Source organism: Acytostelium subglobosum (assembly GCF_000787575.1).
Source record: "Acytostelium subglobosum LB1 DNA, scaffold: scaffold33, whole genome shotgun sequence".
Taxonomy (NCBI): domain Eukaryota; phylum Evosea; class Eumycetozoa; order Acytosteliales; family Acytosteliaceae; genus Acytostelium; species Acytostelium subglobosum.
In genome coordinates, this window is record NW_012236500.1 from 8976 (window position 1) to 32236 (window position 23261).

The window sequence follows — 23261 nt, forward strand, 5'->3', positions numbered from 1 at the left end:
CAAACACATCAACAACCACAACAACCCGCAGTGCATAGGCTGGACAAAGCCAAACAGGTGGGTCCTGGAACGAGTGATCACTCCACACGCATGGTGGAAGAAGAGAATGATCGAGGAGGTCAATAGCACATTGTCCAAGACACGACTCGTGCTCACAGACCCAAAGAGTCTGCGCATACCAGACACCGTCATCACTGGATACATTGAGTGCGTGAGCGACTCAAAGATGATTGGCCAATTCAGGTTCATCGACAATGTGGACGCCATCACCAAGTTTGAGGGCATGCGCTTCATGCGCGCCAAGGCCAACGCCTGTCCGTTCACCGGCGAGGTTGTCGGCTACTTCAACTTCACGCTGTTCCCACTGCGACAGGCCAAGGACAGCCGCATCGCCGATGAGCAGGATCGTGAGGCCGTCACCGAGTTCCTCAGCACACTCACATACCAGTCGCGTGGCGTCGTCGCCAACCTCGACAACCAAATGATGGCCTACAGCGCGCTACAAGAGCGATGTCGCCTTGACAAGGTGTTTGGCGAGTACGGCATGGACGATGGCGACTGTCTGCTCGACACCGATGTCAACAGTCCCTACATCGTGTCTCTGATCGAGACGATCCAAAAGTCACTGGATCAGATGGGCATTGGCTTCAACGCCGTGGAGGGCGGTTGCAAAGTGCGCTTCGCTCGCCAGACCAGCCACAACCCGATCCGTAGCAGTGGATACCTGCCAGAGAGCCATATGAAGCAAGAGATCGCTCTTTGGATTTACAACTCAATCATACTCGATAAGACCAAGTTGTGGGGAGCCAAACTGATCGTTGATGAGGATGATTCCTAACTGGCCTGTATCGGTGGACTCTTGGCTGTCGGCAGTATGAGTGGACATCGCCGTGGAGGCTATGTTCATTTCTGTCGGCAACAATAAACTGATTAATTGATTGATTGATTGATTGATTCGAGGATATTACATGGGCTGGGCTTGTGGGCCGCATTGTTTATTCATTCGATCACTCGCGCTATCTACTGTCCCTCACTCTGATCATTCGATCCAAGTCCAATGTCCAGGGATGGGTCAGCTGAGAGACCATCCAAATAGTCTCCAAGCTACTAATGTCGACTTTGAATGAGTCGTCCTCGTTGTGTTTGTTGTTGAAGGGCTTGGCCGCCACTCACTCATTCAATGCATCCATTACTTATTACTTGAGGCGGCAGGCTTAAAGTTCTTAAGGAAAGATAGCTCGGCTCCAAACTTCTTGCTCTCATTCCTTCTGATGACTACGTACTTCTTGATCTGATCATTCCAATGTGGCAGTGGCGTAGACTGGGGTGCTTGCGTGATCCATGGATGCTCCAGGGCCATCTTGGCAGAGTAACGCTTGGCAGGGTCGACGGTGAGGAAGCAGTTGATAAAGTGTTTGGCCTCCTTTGAGATGTTCTTCCAGTATTGCTCAGGGAAGTCATAGCTCGCGGCGAGGATCGACTCGAACAGTTTCCTAATGTCGTCGCAGTAGAAGGGAGGGAAGCCGCACAGCAGGATGTAGGCGATCACACCCACAGACCACATGTCGACGGCCTCAGAGTAGGCGTTGGGCGCAGCGTTGATGTTCTTGAGCACCTCGGGCGCCACGTACGAAGGTGTTCCACATGTCGTCTTCATGAATGTGTCATCGCCCAGTATCTTTGACAGACCAAAGTCAGACAGAGTGATGGTGAGGTCCTCCTCAGACTTTAGCAACAGGTTCTCTGGTTTGAGATCTCTATGTACGATGCCAATCTTATGTATATACTCCAATGCCTCCAACAACTGCTTTACAATCACTCTTGCCTCCTTCTCAGAAAATGACTTCTTCACCATAATCTTATCAAACAGTTGACCTCCTTCGACCAACTCTACAACCAAGTATATCTTATCAACTGATTCCCAATACTCATGCATCTTTACAATATCTATAAATGATATGTTTGATTGATTGATTAGTATGAGTATGATTGATTGAATGATTGATTGAATGATTGTTTGAATGAACATTACTTACTTGGATGATCAACCTTCTTCATGATCTCAATCTCTGTTTGAAGTGCTGATGTTGTTGATGCCTTCTTATCAATGACCTTCATAGCCCATTGTATCTTTGTCTTCTTCTCAGTCACCAAGAATACAACAGAGAATGCACCTCTTCCCAACTCTTTATGTACATCATAATCTAACAATGGCATGTTTGTTATATATATTATCTGTATTTAATGTATTAGTATAAGTATATAAGTATAAAAGTATATAAGTATTAGTATAAGATAAATCTAAAATGAGGCCCTACTACTTCCCAAACAAAGTTGGACCAAGACCCTTACCAACACTCTAACTGTAACCCAGATCAGATGCAAAGATTTATGTTTGTGTGGGTCGTCCCCCATCAATCACCCAACCCCACTTTGATCTTTTAGGTGTGAGGGGAAACGATCATTGGTGCTAAACACAAACAAACACACAGTGGACTCAACCCTGAACAAGTTCTAAAAGAAGGGGTCAACAACTGATGATGCCCTAAATAGTAAAGTGTATTTGGTATGACTTTGAATAGATTCACGATTGTCCACATCTGGTCATGATTGATCAATCAACCAATCAATCACACCGTGTAATTGATAATGACAGTGTGTTGTAGTCTGAGGTTGTTCTTGTAGATGTAGAGTAAACAGATGGCATGTTGATCATCTAATCTCCTGGCTGTAGCATAGTATGTCAAGTGAATTGTTTGAACATTGATTTGAACAAATAATGATTTGATGAATTCAATAAGACCATGACCGAAACTATAATGTCTAGCTTTCTTTTGATACTTCTTATATGTTTTGGTACCATCATAAACATCAATACTGATTGAATCCACTTGACATGTTATCTTTGATGTAATCTGTTTATACTTTGCTTCCGATTGATCAATACCAGTTATACAATATAATGAATTGAAAGATCTATTACCAGATATTGTTATTGTACCAATATGTGTAGAAGGATCAGTTTGATCAATCATAAATAACTGTCCATAAGTTTGAAATGATAGAGTATTGAGTGACTTTGGAATTGATACCTTCATAGGTTCGACAGATGGTTGGTAAATATTTTTACTTCCAATTGACAATGATTTGAGTGATGATGGTAAAACTCCTGGTCCAATTGAATTTTGATACCCATTACCTAGTTGAAGAGTATTTAATGACTCTGAGAATGTACCAGGTTCCAAGACCTGATTGAATTGTGGATATGAATAATTATGAGTCTCTCCAGTGAATATTAAAGATTGAAGACTTGATGGCATGGGGACGGGAAGAGGTTGGTTGAAATTTGCTCCAAAGATGAGGCTTGTGAGGGTGTCGGGGAGATCACCAACTTCCAACTTTTTGCTGAATTCATCGCCAAAGGTGAGATATCGGAGATTGCTGGGAAGGACGGGATGTTTCAAATCTTGATTGAAATTCCTTCCAAAGGTCAATGAAGTCAAAGTCGGAGGGAGTGCACCAGGTTCTATTATATGATTGAAATATGATTGAAATGATAAGTTTATCAATGATCTTGGTAATAAATTGTTGTTCAATGTAATAGCCTGATTAAAATGGAATGGTAACCATAATGATGTAATATTCTCTGGAATATTAGGATGTACAAGTTGGTTATACTCATATCCATATACTAATTCTGTTGCTAATGGTGTTGCCAACTTTGTCTTTGCAACTTCTAAATCATAATTATCTTCTCTACCCATGAATATTCTTATACTAGTTGTATCATATTTATGTTGAGGATATTTCTTTTCTTCTGGATACAATATTTTCTGATTGACACTTGACTTGATCTTTAATAAAAGTGCATAATGTCTCTTATTTGATAATGCAAGACATATTATATCGATTGGTTCAATATATTGGAATACTCTCTCTATTACCTTATCAGGTATATTTGATCTAATTGTTGAATCGACCAACCATTCATTGTGATCATTGATACTTGTTTCTACTTTTTCCACTTTTGTTGTCTTGACAACTTCTACGCTTTGTTTTTGGAGCAATGGGAAGAGATACTCTAATATTCGTATACTTTCTAGAATGTACACCACAAAGATATAAAGTTTTGTTATCTGGTTGAGTAGTTACACTATATAATGCACTTGAACTACACTTCTTTGAAGGATTCATACATTTCTCTTGCCCATAATATATAATAATTACATTATTATTATTGTTATTATTATTGTTATTATTATTATTATTATCTTTTGATTCCATTTGTTTATATTTGAAAATATTATTATTAAAGCTCAAGTGACAAAACTGATAATATCTGTCAAGTTATAATTAATTAACCAACAATAAATATAATTCCAATAACAAGTTACTCAAACTGAGAGTACTATTTCAAAGTACAACCAATGACTAATAATGATAAAATAGAAGTTCCACTAGAACTTAAGAGTGTGATCAGTGTTTATCTCTTGCCTTATCAAGAGTGGTCCAAAAGTAATCGGAAGAGGGAAATCCCTCAACTTTGTTTGAGCCCAAAGACATTTTCGCACAGATACCCCCTCACATACTCTCATCGATCGACTCACAAACCACTCCCATCGATCACTCTCCCTCACCTCCTCTAATTGCTATCTCTGCTCCACGAGAATCAATAGGAGCATCATCAAGTGCTCTGTGGCTTGTTTCAATACCACCAAGGTACTCACTAACACTTGTATAGCTATTATACTTACTATATACATATATACACACATATAACATTATATATATATATATATAATAGATATCAAAGATGACAGTCACCGAATATCCACCTGTGTTTGTGTAAGATATATCATTGAATGATTGATTGAATGAATGAATGAATGAATGAATGAATGAATGAATGAAGAGACTGACCTCCTATGTTTAGCACAATGTGGATAGTGGCAGGAGTGGCCTCATTACTAAGTATACTGTTATCATTCTATCTGATCTATAAACATCTGCGAAACTATACATGTGGAGAGTTACAAAAGTATATCATAAGGATATTGATAATGGTTCCTGTAAGCATTGACATTGATTGGTACTGGCATCATTGTGGGACATCATGGAAACTGACCATTCAATCAATCTAGATATACGCAACAGACAGTTGGCTGTCCCTAAGATTTATCAATCTTAGCCTTTACTTTGATCTTGTCAGAGATATGTAAGTGATCAACCAACAATCAATCAATCACTCGCCTTGGATCAATCAATCACTCAACTCACTCACTCTTATTCAATCAATCAATCAATCCAGCTATGAAGGATACGTATTGTACTGCTTCTTCTGTCTTATTGTAGCATATATAGAGAAGGAACATGATATTATTGAGTTGCTGCATTCAAAGGTGTCAATGCCTCATCCATGGCCAATGTGCTATTGTTTACCAAAGATCAAGCTTGGAAGACAGTTCTTGGTGAACTGCCGTCGATTCGTTCTACAGTTTGTATTCGTCAAGCCATTGGTTGCAATCATTGCCATCATACTACAGACCACCGATCACTTTGGCGAAGGCAAGTTCGTCCTGGACAAAGGATACCTCTGGGTGACACTAATAGAGAATATAAGTGTCAGTGTAAGTATAACAAGATTAGAGATTAGTAACCTTTTGGCATGCATGTCCACTGATCATCCACTCACTCACTCATTCATTCATTCATTCAAACTCTTAGCTGAGTCTTTACTATCTTGTCCTGTACTACCAATGCATGAGGCAAGAGTTGCAACCATTCAAACCATTTGGAAAGTTCTTATGCATCAAAGCAGTCATCTTCTTTGCCTTCTGGTATGTCCCAACATCCATTCATTCATCCATCGCGACTGGACACGCTCACTCACTCGCTCACTAACTAACTAACTCTTAACAGGCAAGGAGTAATACTATCACTGTTGGCCTATTTCCATGTTATTAGACCAATTGGAGATTGGACCATTAGTAATATATCATCGGCATTGCAAGACTTCCTCACATGTATAGAGATGCTTATCATTGCCATCTGTCATCACTTCTTCTTCTCCTACAAGGAGTTTAGAGATCCCAACAAAAGACCATTCCTATACGACTCTGAGACCAGAACATTCTTCAACAATGCTGGTGGCAGTATCGTACAGCTATGCAAGAACTTCTTCAAGGTCACCAGTGTGTCGGACGTCATCATGGATACAAAGTATGGTCATCCCAATCACGACCATCCATCCAATCAATCTGACTAACTTATCTCTTTCATTCATCCAGACAATCATTCATACTTCCATTGATCAAGTCAGAGGATTATCTCAAGACTGAAGAAGAGGCGAACTTACTAAAGATTGACCAAGGAGGTGGAGAAGAGATGTCTACATTGTAAGCCATCCATCCATCATTCAATCAACCAATCAACCTATCAATCAATAACTCAGACACTGATTCATTTCATTCGACCAATCAATCAATCATATCAAATCAATCAATCAATCAGTGAGGAGTTAGTATAAAATGTAAAGGATTGACCGTACTCGCGAGAGTATCGATCAACATAGTGTAGTAATCAAGACAAGTGTTTTGTGTACTCTTTATTGCTGGTCGCACAACAGGACACTGGACAGGTTACTTAACAATATGATGAACAAGTTGTTGGAATCGCTTTCTGTAACTTGCTGGATCGACAGCTGAGATTTGTGACTGGATGGATGATCATTATATATGAGTTAGTGGATGGACCTGATTGATTGACCAACATTGGGGAAACACTTACAGAGTCGTGCACTAAGGACTTAATCATGGCCTCATACTTCTTGCGGAAATCCCAGCTGGTGAATATGTCGATGATGGAGATGAAATAGACCTCCTTGCGGTCTGCCGACAGAATGCCACCGTAGTGTTGATGGAATATTGATGTCTTGCCAGACTTCTTCTTGAAGAAGCCTTCGCTGAGCACATCGATGATGTTCTGTGAGGATGTGTCGTCAGAGACCAGGGCGATCGGGGAGAACTCGTCGACGCGATGCACGCCAACCAGCAGACTGTAGTCGCAGATATTGTTGCTCTCCAGCAACTTGGTGTCGTGCTCGATCTGCTCCATCAGAGGCGCCTTGTACTCTGGCGCAATGTTGAGCTTCCTCTTAAAGTCGAGATCCTTGAGTGATACGTTCTCGAGTTTGGAAGATGATGATGAGGCGGACCCGCCGCCATCGCCATTGCGAGCCAAGTCCTCTTGCACCTGACGACCGATGGTCGAGCCTTTCAAGTCATACTTCTCATGGATGGGTAGTGGCGTGAAGAACAGGTTGTTCATCACAATGAACTTGAGCTCCTTGGCCTTGGTCATGCTGTAGCATCCAAGTGTCTTGGTCAACAGACTGTTTGGATACTTCTCAATATGCTTGATGTATGATGGCAGGAAGGACTTGAGGACAGCCTCCTCATAGCTGGGGATGGTCTTGATCAGATAGCGACCCTCATTGGAACGGAAGAACATGCTGCCACTCCTTCCACTGGACACAACCTCACACAGAACCGACAGGTTGCCCATCAACAGATTACCAAAGATCTTCTCTGGTCCCAGCGAGAACATATAATGCTTGGGATCAATCTCCTGTTTGTCCCTAATCTTCTTGAATACGAATGGTGCATGATCCTTGAATGTCCATCCGTTGCTACATGTTGGTGTTATGTTAGTCGTCTTCTCGCCATCAATTAATCCTTCTATCAATCGAACAACTTACAACTTAAACTCCACGCCCAGCTCAAAGTCCTTGGGCTTGATCTCTCTGCTTGGTAGTGTGATGCTCTCGCCAATGGCTCGCCTGATACCAATCATCATGTACTGCATCAGCTCGTAGTTCTCGTGACCAAGTGTGATCTCCTTGCCCTCGAAGCTCATCCATTTCGATGTCTGATTGGGATCGTCCTCTGTCTTGGTGTTGCCCTCCAACACAGGTTGCACAACGCCAAGACTCTGAACGTAGACTTGGTTCTTGGTGATGGCCTGTTTGTAATCGTCGTAGTAAATGCGTCCCTCCATGTTGAGCTCGTTTGTGTACTCCTCGCGGTACTTCAATGCGTTCTGCTGACTGGCAGCAGTCATGGCTGCCATAGCCAATGGGTTGAATGCTGGTGGCGGCAAGCTTTGGTATGTCTCGAAGCAGAAGCTACGCGTGCGCTCCTGAGTGCCTCTCATTGGTGATTGTGAATGTGAATGTGATGGTGATTGTGTTGGTGATGGTGATGGTAATGGTGATTGTGAAGTTGATGTTGATGTTGACGTTGTTGGTATGGGGCCTGAGCCTTGCGTGGTCGTGTTGTGATGATGATGGTGATGACTGTTGACAACCTCGTGACCAGTCATTGAGCCAACGGATGATGAGGGCGATGCAGTGCATGATGTGCCAGTGGTAGTGTTGTTGTTGTTCGAGGTGAATGATACGCATGACAAGTCCTCCTCTTCGTCTTGATGTGGATTGGTCATTATGCTGTTGTCGCCAATGGTCATGGTGGTCGTGGTGGTGGTTGGCAGTGAGGGTGGTGTGGCAGGTGAGCCGCCAAGGGAGCCGCGATGATTGCCAATCCTGCGATCGGTAACAATGACTGGCGAGGCAGTGCGTGATAGTTTGCCAGGCTGATAATAAGGCTCGGGTATCAGAATCTTCTTGCACACTATAGACTTGGGGAATATTGTACATATCAACATAGCTGGTACGCTGCCATTGATCTTTAGGTTGCCCAATGAGCGATGTATCGACTGCAATATCTGCAACAGCTCTGCCACTGTAATATATCCTCTTCGCGACCTATCCAACATTTCAAAGGCAACTGAGCAAGCGAGGAGGATATGATTAGTCGTTTGTGATCAATCATTCAATCAAACTATCGGGGATGATCACTTACATCGTATCTGCTCTTCGAATGATGAGTTCTGCATGAGTGAGACACCATGTAGGAAGTCCTTCAAGTCCATCTTGCCATCGTGATTGGAGTCGAATGCTTGGAACAAAGACTCGGCAAACTCTGTCGAGTCACTGATGAGTGATCCCAGACACTCTCCAAACTGCGTACGATTCAAACATCCATTCTGCTCCTTATCCAACTGATTGAATTGATTGTAAAGACTCTCAAGTCTCCTTCGATTGACTAAAGATCGCGGGTCAGTATCGTTGATCACATATCCACATTCACTGGCGTTCGTTCAAATACTTACTTGATTGTTTGTGTAATGATTGAGATACGTGGAGACGACTTGATGAGAGGAACTCCTCGACAGTGTCCGACTCTGCGTTGTGCTTCTCGTTCAGTTGTTTGGATATAATACATGACTCTGTTAGAGTGGCCTTCTTTTTACACTTTGGATGGACGCAGTATCCACAGATCTCGCACTGGAAGCCCTGGCGTCGCAGGCCCCAGAGGAAGTAGCCACAGAAGGAGCACCATGTTGGGCCCTTAAAGTCGCTTAGAACGAATATATGAGGATAGAAGTTGGCTAAATGATTGATTGTTAGTGATGTGTGATGTGTGATCACATGATGGTCGTGATGACGCATACCATGATTGACTTTGAGCTTCTCTGACTTCTCCTTTAGCTTCTCTTCGAGATGATCTTGTTGCAATCGTTTGAGCTCATCTGGACCAAGTGAGGACAGCTCTCGTGAGTCTGTGATTGATGAGTCTGTATGCATGATCTCGCCAAATGAACATTGTTCCTGATCCTCGGTGTCGTCGCCCAAGTCGTCATCATCGAATGGATTGGCATTGTTGACAAAGCCCGACAAGAAGAAGTACAAGTCCTTCTGGCCGGTCTTCTTGGCAGAGTCCAATGCGTTGCCAGTAGCCCCGCCCAGACTACAATCGGCACCATACTCCACGAGCAGTGCGACAATCTTCTTTTGTCGCCCAATGACTCCAAAGTAAAGAGGGGTCTCGCCGCGTGCATTCTGACTGTTGATGTCGGCCTTGTGCTCGACGAGGAATGTGACGCCCTGAACCGAGCCAAACAGCGCCGCCCTGTGAAGCGCAGTCTCACCGCGGATGGTCTTTGCATTGACAGGTGTGCCCTTGGCGATGAGCAACGAGAGCACGGCGCGGAACTTGACCGACTGCGTCTTGTCAAACTTGTGCTTGGAGAGGTAGTGCAGCGGCAGAGTGCCATCCTTGGAGATGGCCATGACGGCCGCGCGACCCTGCTCAATCAACAGCTGGCAGATCTCGAGACTGCCGGCGTAGGCAGCAAAGTGCAGGGGCGTCCAGCCCTGGTTGTCCTTGATGTTGACGTCGGCCTTCTTATCGAGCAGGTACTTGATAAGACATATATCCATCTTCTCGACGGCCAGATGGATGGGTCGCATGCCCGTGCGCTCGTCGGTCCACTCGACCCACTCGTCATCCTCGTACTCGAGCTCGAACGTCTTGCCCAACATCGTGATGGGGTCGACATGGTACAGCGTCTTGAACAGCGCGGCAATGCGACGTTGATTGCCCAGCTGGATCTTTGTGCGCGCATGGTCGTCCATGAATGAGACACGCGCAATGTTTGAAGGCAGCACCATGTTGTACTTGTACTTTTGCGAAGCCGATGCGGGCAACGTCGTGTCATGCTCGTCGGCGATGAACATCTTGTGTTTGGTGCGCTCGGTCAACTCGGCGATCTTGGCCATCTTCTTGGCGAGCTTTCTTGAACAGGTTGAGCAGGAACGACTCGGAGAACTGGGACAGGCCCGTCTTGGTCACCTTGTCCGAGTAGACCACCTGTATGATGCCCCAATGCTCGACGATCTCCTCCAACAGCGCTGCACCGGCTATCAAGTATCCATTGGCACTTGATCCGCCCTCGATTAACAGTATGATTCTAAACTTGTCGGCCCACCATATCGGGCCATTATATCTCTGAAGTACAAAGTTTGGTGTACAATACAATGTATCATCCAACGATGACCAGAACAAACCAGTTGCCCGCAGGTACTGGTGAGCATATAGTCATCTCTCTATCTCTATGTCTCTATATATCTCTCCTTTATCTTTGTTATCTCTTTCTTTATATGATAGTATTACTATAAGTTTGATGATTATTCATTCATTCGATGCTATATCTGTATTTGTATTTGTATATGTATATGTATATATTCAATCACTTTGCTCACTCATTCACATTCAATCAATCTCTGAGGAGTCAGCAAAGCAAACTTTAGAAAGTTGAGTCCAAGAGAGATGAGTCGGGTTGTGCGTGGGACTTGGCTTTGAAAGAGATGAAGGTGGTGGGGTCTGAAGTGAACGTGACTCCACCTTATCACTCATTCGTCAAAAAATATCCAGATATTTCAACCAACTACTCCACGTCAACTTTGATGATGGCCCCGATGTTGAAGATCAATCAAAGAGATAATTATAATTAAATCTCTAAAGATAAAAAGAAGTTATGTCATTAAAATTATTATTATTATTATGATTGAATATGGTTATTATCTGTTTAAAGAGATAATAATAATGATGATATTGATTGACAAGTAAGTACAACTTTGATCTTCGCATGTGACCGAATAACAGAGTGATCGAATGATTGTAGAGATTTCAATTGAAGTTCGACCACATTGAATAGTGTGTGTGTGTGTGTTTGAAAGTATCTGTCGACCTCTTTTCAACTTTGTTTCCAATTTGATTTGAATAAATATTTGTAGCCTTCCTAGAAAATTACAATTAATAAAACATAATTATAATTTAGATCAACAAATAGATCGGGGAGGGGGAAGATTATATTATCTTATGAGTTTTGAAACAATTTGATCATCAAGTCAGTCCTTCATTGACATCATCAATCATATAATTACTACTTCTTTAATTAACTCAATCAAATTTATATATAATATAAACAATGTCCACTACTCCATCAACAGTCATTAGGATCAAGCCTCATCATTACATCCATGTAAGTACTCAAACCTCAATCTCGTGAACTTTGACAAGAATCGATTCAAACTCATCACATGACATCATACTCATCCTTCAACTTTACTCAATCAATCATATTAAACATATATATTTAGGTATTGGATAATAATACGAATGTTACTCGTATTGAGGTTGGACCACAGACATTCACTCGCCTTGACCATGAGAAGGTACTCACTGCTACTCCACTGCCAATGATTCTCATCCCACCAAGAAACTATTGTATCATAGAGAACCCAGTGGTCACTGATAAGGCCGGCAAGCTGGAGCGCGACCAGTACCAGCAGCCCAAGCTGCGCCATGGAGACAAGGAGATCAGGTTCTCGCAGGAGCCATTCCCCCTGTACCCAGGCGAGGTCTTGCTCGCTGCCCCAGTGCCCCTCCAGATCGTCTTGGCCAACAACGCCCTGAGACTCAAGTGTCTGCGTGACTTTGTTGAGATTGCTGCCGACAAGAAGACTGAGGTCGTGCACGTTGCTGGTGACGAGTGGTTGTTTGAGGGTCCAGGTACCTACTACCCACGCATTGAGGTGCAGGTTCTCGAGGGAGTCAAGGCTGTCATCATCAAGGACAACCAGGCCCTGAAGCTGCGTGCTCGTCTCGTTACAAAGGATCGCAAGGGAGTCATCCGTCAGCCAAATGAGGAGTGGTTGGTCCGCGACTCTGGTGCCTACCTCCCAGGCGTCTACGAGGAGATCGTCGGTTTCGTCCAGTCCCTTGTGTTGACTGAGCGTGTTGGTTACCACCTGTTGGCCCTGCGCTCCTTCAAGGACACATTTGGCAAGCAGAGAAAGGCCGGTGAGGAGTGGATCATCACCATCAAGGACTGCGAGACCTACATCCCAGACGTCAACGAGAAGGTCGTCCGTGACATCAAGTCCATCACCCTGACCACCCGTCAGTACTGTCTTGTCGACTCCCCAGTCGACCCAGCCACCGGAAAGAACCGTCTCGGTCACCAAGAGATGCGTCACGGTGAGCGCACCTTCTTCCTCTTGCCAGGTGAGAACCTCGTCTCTGGCATCCAGAATGTTAACGTCCTCTCTGAGGATGAAGCCTTGCTGCTCACCTGCAAGGAGTCCTTTGGCGATGTCGTCGGCAAGGACAAGGTCAACCGTAAGCCAGGTGATCTTTGGATGATCTACGGACCATGTGACTACATCCCACCCATCCAAGTCGACATTGTCGAGCGTCGCAAGCGTATCCCACTTGACGTCAACGAGGGAATCTACGTCCGTGACACCAAGACTGGCAAGGTCCGCTCTGTCATTGGTACCTCATACATGTTGCTCCCCAACGAGGAGAGATGGCCAAAGCCCCTGTCTCCAATCGTCGAGGAGTTGCTCAGCAAGTCCGCCACCCGTGACGTCAACGAGGAGCACAACGAGGTTGAGCGTGACCCAACCCAGGTCGTCACCTACCGTGTGCCACACAAGGCTGCCGTCCAGATCTACGACTACCGCAAGAAGCAGGCACGTGTCATCTTTGGACCAGAGTTGGTCATGTTGGCCCCAGATGAGGAGTTCACCGTCCTCTCGCTCTCTGGCAAGATCCCAAAGAGACCAAACCACATCCGTTCCTTGGCCCTGTTCCTCGGACCAGACTTTATGACTGATCTCATCACCGTCGAGACTGCTGACCACGCCCGTCTCTCCCTGAAGCTCTCATACAACTGGGAGTTCCAGGTTGACCAGAAGAACCCATCCCGTCTGTTCGCCACACCAGACTTCACTGGAGATCTGTGCAAGGCCACCGGCTCCCTGGTTCGTGCTGCCGTCGCCTCGTCCACCTTTGACAACTTCCACAAGCACTCTGCCGAGATCATCCAGACTGCCGTGTTTGGCAAGAACTCTGATGGAGAGTCCAACAACCGCCTGGTGTTCGAGACCAACGGTCTGGTGATCACCAACATTGATGTTCAGTCTGTTGAACCAGTCGACCAGCGTACCCTCGACTCGCTGCAAAAGTCAGTCCAGCTGGCCATCGAGATTACCACCAAGTCCCAGGAGGCAACTGCCCGTCAAGAGGCTGAGCGTCTGGACCAGATGGCCAGAGGTGAGCTCGAGCGTCAAAAGATCGTCGATGAGGCTGAGGCCGAGAAGTCTCGCTCCAACCTAGTCCGTCTGCAGGCTCAGTCTGCCAGCGTTGAGTCCACCGGTCAGGCCATCGCCGAGGCCCGTGCCCGTGCAGAGGCTGCTCTGATCGCCACCGAGTCTGAGGTGAAGAAGGCCAAGCTGGAGTGCCAGGCTTCTGAGATTGAGGCCACCGCCGAGTTGGAGGAGGAGATCGCCAAGCAAGAGATGGAGCTCGAGCACATCAACCAGCTGAACGAGATGGAGATCTCCAAGGCAAGAGAGATGGCTACCATCGAGGTTGGCAAGTTCTCCAACCAGGTCTCTGCCCTCGGTACCGAGACCATCAAGGCCATCGCCCAGGCCGGTCCAGAGATGCAGGCCAAGTTGCTCTCGGGTCTCGGACTCAAGACCGTCTTGCTCACCGACGGTACCTCGCCCATCAACCTGTTCAACGCTGCCAACGGTCTCATTGGAGGTAACAGCGCATCGCCAGCCTTCTCTGGATTCTCTGATGAGGAGTAAACTACTACTTCATCGAGCTCGACGTCCATCCTGAGTTAGGAACCAATCCAAAAAAAACAACAACATCCTCACAGCATGAACCTAAACCATTCATGCTTTATTAATTAAACACAAAGTGTACATATTTTTTGTATTTGATTGACATGTCTTGCCCTGCCCTTGCCTTTACCCTTGAACTAACCTGGAATGAACCCTGAGAGATCATCACGCATTCATTGCTCAAAAAAACGAAGAAAAAAGGGTGTCATTTTGTTCATTCGTTCGTTTCGCTTGTTTGAAACAGATAATCAATCAATTGTGTTCTCTGTAATTGAACAGATACACATACATATTATATATAGAGATGATGAAGGAAAAGGAGAAACAATCATCATCGTCGACGGCGACAAAGTCTACAAAGTCTAAAGATGCTTCATCAACATCATCAACGTTGAAACGAAAGAAGACTGATGATACAGTATCATCAACAACAACGACAACAGCAACAGTTGCCAACACTACTACTGCTACCTCTACCGCCAGCACGAACAAGAAACAAAAGAATAGCACGACCTCTGTCAATGCCACCCCAGCACTACCAATCGACAATGCACCGACCTGGGACGGCACAACAGCAATCGAATCACTCACTGTTGGGGAGTTGATCGAATCTCTAAAAGGTATGTCAACAAGAGCATTGACATTGACTCATTGTCGTCTCGCCCGCGTCACTCGCTCACTCATTCATTCGCTCAATCACTTAGGCAAGCAAATCAATCTTAGAATACAGGTGGCGGAATACTTGTTGGAACATAGGATTGCAGGATTGTCAGAGAAGAGTGGACATCTGTTGATGTGGGCAATGGACGTTGTGTTGAAGACTTATAGTAATTATAGGAGCAGAGCTTTGGAGGGCGTGTCAGACCCGCTCTGCTATCAAGTGCGATACTGGTCGTTAATCAAGCGCATCATTGAGAAGATCGATGTTGCCTCCACCAACGTGCAACTGACGTCCGAGCACCTGGTCTCATTCCTCGAGTTCATATTCAACGCCATGTCCAACTTTGTCAAGTCGCCAGCGCCTCTGGCCGTGGCCACAGCGACATCGACTTCGGCTTCGGCCTCGACATCCAATGCGATGGATACAAATGGCGACGCGAACAGTGGCACCACATCATCAAGCAGCAGTAGCAACAACAAGAAGTTGAAGAAGTTCCAGGTGTCGTCTTCGCCACCCCCACCCCTGGCGCTGATACCACTGGCGTCGGACATCATAAAGCACGCACTGCCGCTGTTCCTCGCCGTGGACATCCTGCGTGAGATGCCCCTGTTCTTTGAAGCCATTCACCCGCTGCTCATTCACGCGATACGCAAGCACCAGCAAGACGAGCAGCTCATTGTCATCTTTGGCCTGGTGCGCCACCTTCTCGAATATCTCGTGCACCAAGTTCAGGTGCGCAGCAACTCCAGACATCTTCAAACGATCGTACTCAATCTGTTGCCATACCTGTTGACATACCGCCACTCAATCCAATGTTTGTTGGCACGCGCCAATACACAGACGGAACCAGCGGCAGCCACTGCGCACGGCCTGACCATAGGCTGCATCGACCAGCTTCTCCAATGGGCGCTGTTCCATCCAGACTCGCATTGGGCATCATACACGACCATCCTGTTCCAAGGCTGGATCGCCGAGGTCGAACAGCCCAAGACACCATCCAAGAAGTCAAAGGACAGCGGGTACTTGTCATCCTCGCAGTCAACCACGCCCACAGCCACATCACCAACATCATCATCCTTGAACTCGTCAACATCGGGAACATCAACAAAGGGCAAGGAGTCCTCAGCAGACTCCAATGCCGCATCAAGTTTGTTCCAGGGCCAGGCCATCCTGGATCGATTCCAACAGATCATCACAAACAAAGAGTCACTGTCGCCGGCCACGTATGATGATGCCCCACTCGAGAATGTTGTGTTGGGTTGCCTGCCACAGCTTCTCAGACTATTCGCCGTGCAGCTGAGCCAGTACGGCATTCGCCACATCACCGACTTTGCCAAGTATGACAACGACTCGACGCTGACCGAGCTCAAGAAGGTGCAGTTGCTAGAGTTTGCTTTCTTCCGCAAGCTGTTCCTCATGTTCCTCAGCGGCGGCTACTCTCCCAAGTTCAACCAGGCACTGATCAACAAACATCCATCGTCGTACTTTAGCGCAATGTCTGCGCTACTCGCCACGCTCTCTGACATGAACATCTTCTACCAGGACAATGACAATCAGATGCGCTTCCTCCAGCTCCAGCTCGAGGTGACCGTGCGCATCGTCTCGCAGCCCAAGGCGCCAGTCGAGCAAATGTCCGGCGCACTCCAACTCCTCGCCTCCTTTGCCAAGATCAGCCATGTCATCGTCGATCCACACCTCCACACAATCTTCCACAGTCTGCTATCTTCCCCGCAACAGGCACAGGGCACGACGTCGACTGTGCAGGCGCACTCAGACAACCTTCTCCACACACTCTTCGACACTTACCTGGCCATTCGTCAAAGTGACAACCTCATTGATAAGCTGAACAAGACGATCATCAGTGGCAAGCTGAGGTCGATGTGCATTGACAAGTTGACAAACAGACGCGTATTGGACAAGCTGGCCACGCACTTTGCCGCGCTGCCATTTGGTCAGGTGCCACTGATTTGGAACCAGTTCTTTGACGTGTGGCGCGACTACTTCTCACTTCAGATCAATGAAGGCGATGATATTCGAGACCCACTACTTATTGAGCGACTCACATGCTTCGCCTCCATCTGGTCCACATTCCTGGACAACATTCAAATGACAACATTCGTCACTCAGAAGTTGGAGAAGCAACTCGATCAGACATTCTCATTGATCGTTGACCCACTCCTAAACACCATCGCCAAGGCCAAGGGCAAGTCATCATCCTCATCCAAGTCATCGTCCAAGTCGTCCAAGTCCAAGGACACCCCATCCAAGTCGTCATCAAAGTCCAAGGATGTAGAGATTGACACTGGCATGGACTCTTCCAAGTATGTATACAATCAATCACTCACTCAAACATGTTCCATTACTAACCCTCGCCTCGCCTTGCCCTAACCTCCTCATCCTAGCTCCGCATTGATTCACAACATGTTGACGATATATAACAGTTACAGCCAGCTTCACTCGTTCGTGCACAGACTGTCGATCGCCAAGGATACTGAGGGCGCGAACAAGTACAACTACCATCGTCAACAATTCACATATTATCAAAGATACGAGACAGAGTTGGAGCCTTCCAAGATATTGGGCTATCTCATAACATTGTTCGATGGTGACAGCCAGACCTCTGGCATCACAACCGACTTACAGACGACCATACTCACACTGGCCATCAGTAGAGTGCAACAGCTCAACTCATTGTTGCAATCGGTGCCCAATCATCAGGCTGAGAAGGTCACCGCTAAGAAGATTAGTAGCGTGCATTTGTCATCACTGGAACATCATGCACCCAGTGACATCACAAAGGAGATGCAGTTCATTGTATACAAGGTGTTGGAGCGACTAAAGTCAAACACTGAGCTGGAACACATGTGGAAGTTGGTGTTGGACAACATCTGTATCTGGTGCGACTATGCCACACCCAAGCACATCCAATACGTCCTTACCAAGATGATCAGACAAGGAGGCGTCAACCCCAGCTCACAGACACAGGCTCAATCACTCTTTACCAACGTCCTCACCAACTCCCAGTTCTACGAGATCGAGTCGTTCAGAGGTATGTCCCACTCAATCACTCGATCACTCAATCGTACATCTTGGAATGATTCCGACACTTACTAACCTTGATCACTAAATATCATTCATTATCCAGAACAATTCCCAACAATGTTGGCCAAGGAGGTGCAGCGAGCAGTTGAACATTTGATCACTGGATCAAAGACACAGAAGAAGATGGCGACGTTGTTCAGTGCGATTGGCGAGAACTTGAGTGGACATGATGATTGCCAGAGTTTCTCAGAGATTGTCCAACTGATCACCTCGACGCTCAAGTCACTGGAGCTGAGTGCCAAGGACCTGCTGCAGGACCAAGACGTCTGGAACCACTTGGCCTGGCTCCTGGCCCTCATACCCGCAATGAACGCAAGCTACATCCAGGTGGACTGTGTCGGCACACTCACACTGCTGCCCGTGATCATCGACATTGTGATCAGCGCCATCGAGTTGGACGACGGCAACGACAAGGCATTCACCGAGATGGTGTACCGTGCGCTGCTGGCCAACAGGAAGCTGCTCAAGTACTGTCTTCAGAAGGACCAGTCGCGCCTCGTCCAGATCATCCCGCTCAGCATTTGGATCTCGATCGTCTTCAACAACAGCAAGAGCACCGCGAGCTTTGAGCACGTGGTCGACAACGTCGGCCTGATCACACATCACCTCAACGACATCCAGCACATCATTGCGTCGGAGCTGTGGGAGAAGCACCCGATGGACTTCACCGAGCTCACTGAGCTGGCCATGAAGGAGAACAAACATTCTTCAAAGGACTCGTTTGGCAGCGGTGGCGTCGGCATCATCCTCAAGTCCATCGTGGACAGCGTTGAGAACGGCTTCAAGAAGAGCCTGCCCTCCGACCTCGAGGAACAGCTGCAGTGTCTTGACAAGCCCGTTCACAAGTTTATCGACGAACTGGTCGTCACGCCCAAGGACGGGTTGGCGGCCATCCTCAGCAAGCGTCGCGATCAACTCGAGACCACAGTATACTATCTCTGGCTGTCGATATCCAAGGCCGACCCATCGACCATGTCACGTGTGGAGCGATTGGACATCACACCAGAGGAGGCTGACACTGTGATCAAGCTGGCACGCGCAATTGGCCCATTCATCAGCAACTTGAACCCACAGAACATTGCCAAAGTACCAATTACCCTGCAGACGAGCATCGTCTCACTCCTCGACCTCTGCTCCAAGATCTCTGCCAACATCATCCTGCAGCGCAAGAACAATGGCACTGACGCCACCTCATCAGACACACGCAATACCACCCTCCAAGAGTCGTCCTACCTCGTCTCCCTTCATCTCTATCTCATTGGATTGTATCCAGGTACGGTATCTACTTGTGATGTGATTAATCAATCATAAACTAACTTACATGGAAACATTCCCCTCCCCCTCCCACGCCACCACAGTCCAATCCAAGTTGTCCAAACAACTCTCCAACTCATTGCTTCACTTTGGCCAGCACAATCAGATTGATAACTTCATGCCAATGCTCGTGCAGTTGTTGTCCAACGAACATTTGAAGGAGCAACAATTCCAGGTTCTACACATCATCAATCTGTTGATCAACTCTGGCACGCGACAGATGTTGCCAGCTGTTCTGTCCAGCCTCATTGAGACATGTGTCAGTGTCGTGTACAGCTGTGTCTCGCACTCTGAGCCACACACCCAGCACCCTCTGCTCAACAACGCGCTAATGCTACTGGCCAAGCTGGCAGACCGTGTCAACCCTCAACAATCTGGCGGCGAGGCCATGCAAACGATCATGACCATCTTCTTGGCATTCGAGGGACCATTCGTGTACTCTGTGCCACGCTCACTAAAGTCATACCAAGCCGAGCAATCATACGACACGCTCCCGATGGAGGTGGTCGACTTCCAGATCGTGGCCGCGTCGCAGTCCCAGACCTCCCACCCAACGCGCCACATCAAGATGGACAGCGAGTTGTTCACCAACCTATGTCGTCTGCTGTACAGCGTCCAGAGGTCAAAGGGCAAGCACTTTGTCAAGCTGATATCACCATTCATCAACTGTCTCCGATACCTGTTGTTTGGATTGGCCAACGATGATTATGGACTGGATGATCGATGTGCCAGGAGTCTGTCCAGACTCTTGGAGGACTTTAGCAAGTTCAAAGATGCCAAGAACTATCTACATCATATCATCTTGGATTATATCAACATACTTACATATCAACCCTCTGCTGCTACTGCCTCAGTAGCGTCATCCACAAGTACATCATCAACCTCATCAATCTCATCAACAACAACATCCACTTCCAACAACAAACATCCAGAACACCAACAACAAAGACACAAACTCAAACAGGTTCAATATTACTTGACAATCGATATCCGTCGGTCATTACAACCTGGACTGATTGCAGTCTTTGGATCCATTGACAACACAATGTATGTTATCTCCCTTGTACCACTTCCATCACTCGTCCAGTCACTAACAATCCATATCCCATTCACATGAATTATATTTACAGGCGTGAGAGCTTATTCAAATCACTTGGCGATGAGTCCAAGGGTCATTTCAAGACATTGTACGAGCAGCATCAAAGCGAACGATACACTGGAAAGTAAACAAAGTCATATTACTGTTATATCAATATCACACATTGATTGATATTAATTGTGAGTTTATTTAAATATATTATTATTATTATTATTATTTGTTTGAAGTTCATTTATAAATACTTCAGAAAAACGAAAAATATTCGAATATTTTTGAATATCTCATCGAATTCAAACGAAAGTTGAAGATTTTCAAAGTTGTAACGGCACGACCGTTCACATTATAGATAGATAGAAATATAGATGTCAAGTATATTACCTCCATTATTATTACAAGAAGTTGTACATTTTATTAAAGATGATATTGATAAGTTATCATTTGCATTAGCATGCAAGTCTCATTATAAATACATTCACAGATGGGCACGATGGATGGTCATTGTCGATATGACCAACAGACCAAAGAGGTCTGGTCGTGGCTATCGTAAAAAAGCACCAGATACAACAACTACAACAACTGATGACAACAACAACAACAACAACAACAACACCCAAGTCCAAGTTAAAGCAAAGCCAAAGAAGCCAACAACTAAAGTTGAACCACCACTACCACCTCAACTATGTCAATCACCTCAATACCTTTGGCATTATATTGTCAAGGCCAAGGATATACCTTATGATATATCAAGGTCACTCACTAGACTGGTGATGGGCGATCTATTCAAAGGACCTGTTAAATACGAGATGTTTCCTGAATCATTGACCGAACTCCATCTTGGATATATGTTCAATCAAACAATTGGCCCATCACTACTACCTCACTCATTGACCGTGCTCGAGTTTGGTCACCACTTCAATCAACCATTGGATCGCATATCATTGCCGCCCTTCCTCGTCAAGCTAACATTTGGACCAGCTTTCGCCTCACAAATCCCTCACAACAAGTTGCCAAACACACTCCTCCACCTGAACCTTGGCTACGCCCATGCGAAAGAATTCATTGGTTACAGCTCATCCATCAAGATACAAGATGGCGCACTACCTCCCGATCTCAACACCCTGTTCTGCCATGATAGATGGATACTGCCAGACCAACTTCCGGCATCGATCAGATTGGTTCGTACCAAGTTCGAACTCATGAGATTCCACAACGTCTGTCCCCATTGGTTCTACAAACACAACCCGCATGTTGGCATGGAGATCTCCCTCCACGACCAGAGCTACAAGGCAACATCGCACCACCACCTGCCACTGACCAATCTATACATGTCGCATGAAGAGCCAAAGCTTACTGCACTGCCGTCGACAATCAAAGTACTGGCGATCAATTATTTGAACGAGGAGCTGCAGGTTGGCATGTTGCCATTGGGTCTCACCGAATTTCACATGGGAGAATTGTACAACCTTCCGATCGAACCTGGACACCTGCCGGACAAGTTACGAGTGTTGGTCTTGAGCGTTCGGTTCAAGCAACCTTTGAAGATTGGCGTTCTACCACAGTCTCTTACGGAACTCACTTTTGGCAACAAGTTCAATAGTGAGATTGGTGTTGGTGTGCTTCCGCCGAACCTGGTGTCGCTCAAGTTTGGAAACCGCTTTGGTCATGGTATGGGCGCTGGCGTCCTACCACAATCTCTCCAAATGCTACGTCTTGGACGTGGCTTTGCGGGACTCGTCGACGACGTGGTCATACCAAGCGGAATACGCTACTTGGACATGCACGCGCACGTTGATTTCGTCAAGTATCTTGCTCAGTGTCCATCGCTCGACACCTTGAAGCTCCGCATCCTTGACACACCATATCGGAGGTTCTCCAATGCCGTCGTCAAAGTCCCGTCCACCGTCACATCACTCAAGCTGACAATCAGAGGACGGTCGGCAAATGCCAGGGAGTACATCACCAACCTGCTGAAGGACAATCCACAGCTCACTGGCTTCAGCGTCAAGATTCAGAAAGACACATATAATATACGATTCCTCGATGGGCAATCACAGGACAACAACCAGTTGGCAGTGTGTGTCTGTCACCTCAAGAACAACTTGGACTCGAGCAAGCTGACATTCTTCAAAATGGACCAATTCCTCTCGCGGACAACTACATTCAAGGTGTTCAATCCATTCTTTGTTGAGCAAAACAGAATGGGAGACCTCCTTGACGATCGTACTGATGAGAGTAACAGTGAAGGTTTTATGGATACCAGCAGCGACGACGATTTTGACGATAGTGACGATGACTTTAATTTCTTTGATCGTCGAAAATATCAACCTTATCGCTGGGATTCATCCGACGATGATTGGGATTCATCCGGTGATTGGGATTCATCCGATGATTATTATTAAAGATAAATAAATAAAGTGATTGATCAATCCTAAAAAGGAAATTTGATGAAGCCACACAAAATCTTGGATCAATACCGTTTGGAC

At 46.1% G+C, this 23261-nt stretch overlaps 8 protein-coding genes across 8 annotated transcripts; 6 read left to right on the forward strand and 2 right to left on the reverse strand.

Moving 5' to 3' along the window:
• Positions 1 to 31: 31 nt before the first annotated feature.
• On the forward strand, positions 32 to 838 carry SAMD00019534_114750 (hypothetical protein; the record flags this gene model as incomplete). The annotated part of the gene is made up of 1 exon (XM_012893162.1): positions 32 to 838. A coding segment is annotated over one exon (807 nt), but the record flags the coding sequence as incomplete, so codon positions are not given.
• Positions 839 to 1195: 357 nt separating this feature from the next.
• On the reverse strand, positions 1196 to 2238 carry SAMD00019534_114760 (hypothetical protein; the record flags this gene model as incomplete). The annotated part of the gene is made up of 2 exons (XM_012893163.1): positions 1196 to 1947; positions 2037 to 2238. Coding segments are annotated over 2 exons (954 nt in total), but the record flags the coding sequence as incomplete, so codon positions are not given.
• A 2575-nt stretch (positions 2239 to 4813) lies between these two features.
• On the forward strand, positions 4814 to 6396 carry SAMD00019534_114770 (hypothetical protein; the record flags this gene model as incomplete). Its single annotated transcript, XM_012893164.1, has 7 exons — positions 4814 to 4845; positions 4934 to 5069; positions 5142 to 5215; positions 5309 to 5627; positions 5725 to 5837; positions 5920 to 6219; positions 6288 to 6396. Coding segments are annotated over 7 exons (1083 nt in total), but the record flags the coding sequence as incomplete, so codon positions are not given.
• Positions 6397 to 6638: 242 nt separating this feature from the next.
• On the reverse strand, positions 6639 to 10678 carry SAMD00019534_114780 (hypothetical protein; the record flags this gene model as incomplete). The annotated part of the gene is made up of 6 exons (XM_012893165.1): positions 6639 to 6713; positions 6787 to 7687; positions 7757 to 8843; positions 8919 to 9161; positions 9229 to 9507; positions 9571 to 10678. The coding sequence occupies 6 exons, from the start codon at positions 10676 to 10678 to the stop codon at positions 6639 to 6641; spliced, it is 3693 nt and encodes a 1230-aa protein (XP_012748619.1).
• SAMD00019534_114790 (hypothetical protein) lies at positions 10533 to 10844 on the forward strand (the record flags this gene model as incomplete). The annotated part of the gene is made up of 1 exon (XM_012893166.1): positions 10533 to 10844. One exon carries the CDS (start codon positions 10533 to 10535, stop codon positions 10842 to 10844), a length of 312 nt encoding a protein of 103 aa, XP_012748620.1.
• Positions 10845 to 11889: 1045 nt separating this feature from the next.
• Positions 11890 to 14563, forward strand: SAMD00019534_114800 (hypothetical protein; the record flags this gene model as incomplete). The annotated part of the gene is made up of 2 exons (XM_012893167.1): positions 11890 to 11943; positions 12062 to 14563. The coding sequence occupies 2 exons, from the start codon at positions 11890 to 11892 to the stop codon at positions 14561 to 14563; spliced, it is 2556 nt and encodes an 851-aa protein (XP_012748621.1).
• A 343-nt stretch (positions 14564 to 14906) lies between these two features.
• On the forward strand, positions 14907 to 20906 carry SAMD00019534_114810 (hypothetical protein; the record flags this gene model as incomplete). Its single annotated transcript, XM_012893168.1, has 6 exons — positions 14907 to 15222; positions 15307 to 17584; positions 17705 to 18312; positions 18409 to 19638; positions 19724 to 20726; positions 20810 to 20906. 6 exons carry the CDS (start codon positions 14907 to 14909, stop codon positions 20904 to 20906), a joined length of 5532 nt encoding a protein of 1843 aa, XP_012748622.1.
• Positions 20907 to 21269: 363 nt separating this feature from the next.
• Positions 21270 to 23177, forward strand: SAMD00019534_114820 (hypothetical protein; the record flags this gene model as incomplete). Its single annotated transcript, XM_012893169.1, has 1 exon — positions 21270 to 23177. The coding sequence occupies one exon, from the start codon at positions 21270 to 21272 to the stop codon at positions 23175 to 23177; it is 1908 nt and encodes a 635-aa protein (XP_012748623.1).
• Between the last annotated feature and the right edge of the window lie 84 nt (positions 23178 to 23261).